At 38.2% G+C, this 1,835-nt stretch overlaps 1 protein-coding gene across 1 annotated transcript in view; it reads left to right on the top strand.

The window, feature by feature from the left end:
• Nucleotides 1-1,835, top strand: part of Dars (aspartyl-tRNA synthetase) — a 52,620-nt gene that overhangs the window by 40,333 nt on the left and 10,452 nt on the right. Inside the window, exon 9 of the mRNA XM_029475548.1 lies at nt 371-537. Within this exon, the coding sequence (XP_029331408.1) occupies nt 371-537 (167 nt within the window). The remainder of the gene's footprint in view (nt 1-370; nt 538-1,835) is intronic.

The raw sequence follows: 1,835 nt of genomic DNA, 5'->3' as shown, positions 1-1,835 counted from the left end.
TGGCTGTCCCGGAGCTCACGTTGTAGACCAGGCTGGCCTCGAACTCAGAAATCTGCCTGCCTCTGCCTCCCGAGTGCTGGGAATAAAGGTGTGCGCCACCATGCCTGGCTCTACTTTTTCTTTTAATTAAGAATTTACGAGCTGGAAAGATGGCTCTTCGGTTAAGAGCACCTGAGGTCCTGAGTTCTATTCCCAGCAACTACTTGGTAGCTCACAGCCATCTGTAATGGGATCTGATGTCCTCTTTCTGGTGTGTCTGAGAACAGTGACAGTGTACTCATATACATAAAATAAATCTTTTTTAAAAAAAAAAGAATTTACATGACTTAATATACAATTGATTATGATAATGCAAATATTTGTATTTCAGCTGCCAGTGAAGGAGGAGCCAATGTTTTTACTGTGTCCTATTTTAAAAATAATGCCTACCTTGCTCAGTCTCCACAATTGTATAAGCAGATGTGCATTTGTGCTGATTTTGAGAAGGTTTTCTGCATTGGACCAGGTAAGATATTATCATTTATATGTTTATTAATTGTATGACTATGTTGAGTTAAACAATTATATTAAGTCCATTAATTTTAAAGTAGTTATGAGTTTAGATATTTTGAAAGCTTAAATCCTTTTATATAGTGACTATACAAACACTAGAATTTAAGAGCAGGGGATGTGGCTGGCTCAGTGGTAGAACATTTGTTAGTATGTGCAGGACTCTCCATTCAGTTCCACAAAAAACAAAAGGAAAAAAAATTTGAACTGAACTTCAAGATAGAAATGAAAACATGCGCATGTGTGTCAATGACAATACCTCAAAGTTGATGCTTTGAGAACCAGCAATGCATGCTTGGTGATTTATACCTTTAATTCTAGGACTCAGAGGCAGATGAATCTTAATGAATCTTAATTCTTGTGCAAATGCTGGGAATCAAACCTAGGTCCTCTGGAAGAGAAGCCAGCGCTCTGAACTGCTGAGCCATAGCCAACAACCAACTAGGATTCCAGTTACAGGGGATTTGATGCCTGCTTCTAGCCTTTGTGGGCTAGAACACAATGCACAGCCATACACTATAAGGTTTTTGATAGTTGAACAAAGCTTACGCTTTTGCTAATAGAGAAATTGGGACGAAAATTAATTGTTTAATTTTCTGAAATTATTAAGCTGTTATTTGCCAGACATGTATTATATATATATATATATATATATATATATATATATATATATTTTAAGATTTATTTATTATATGTAAGTACACTGTAGCTGTCTTCAGACACCCCAGATGGGGGCATCAAATATCATTACGGATGATTGTGAGCCACCATGTGGTTGCTGGGATATGAACTCAGGACCTTTGGAAGAACAGTCAGTGTTCGTAACCACTGAGCTATCTCTCCGGCTCCGCATATATATTCTTATGCTGGGTGCCATGTTCATAGAAGAATCAATAGCACTCATGAAATGCTGATGGGGATCTTGGTAAAATGCAGGTTCTGATGCATCCTTAGGTAAAAACTGAACTGGCTCTGACAAACACCCAGATAACTGCTGCTACTCCCAGTTTACAGACCATGCCTCAAGTGAAAAAGTAACATGTTATCCCACTTCTGGTACGAATATGCCATTCATACACAGACAAGTTACAGGGAATAAGCAAATGAATTGCAAAATAATCCAATGATTATGTATCCAAATGACATCACCTTTAAGTCTGTGTCAGTAAGTCATGTGGAGGCTCATGCTTGTAACCCAGCACTCAGGAGACTGAGGCAGGAGAATCATCATGAGTTCCAGACAACTAGTGCTACCAAGTGAGACACCATCTCAAAGAAAAAAAAAA

The sequence above is a fragment of the Mus caroli genome, chromosome 1, assembly GCF_900094665.2.
Source record: "Mus caroli chromosome 1, CAROLI_EIJ_v1.1, whole genome shotgun sequence".
Classification (NCBI taxonomy): domain Eukaryota; kingdom Metazoa; phylum Chordata; class Mammalia; order Rodentia; family Muridae; genus Mus; species Mus caroli.
The sequence above is the reverse complement of the archived record's forward strand: the minus strand, read 5'-3'. Positions and strand labels throughout refer to the sequence as shown.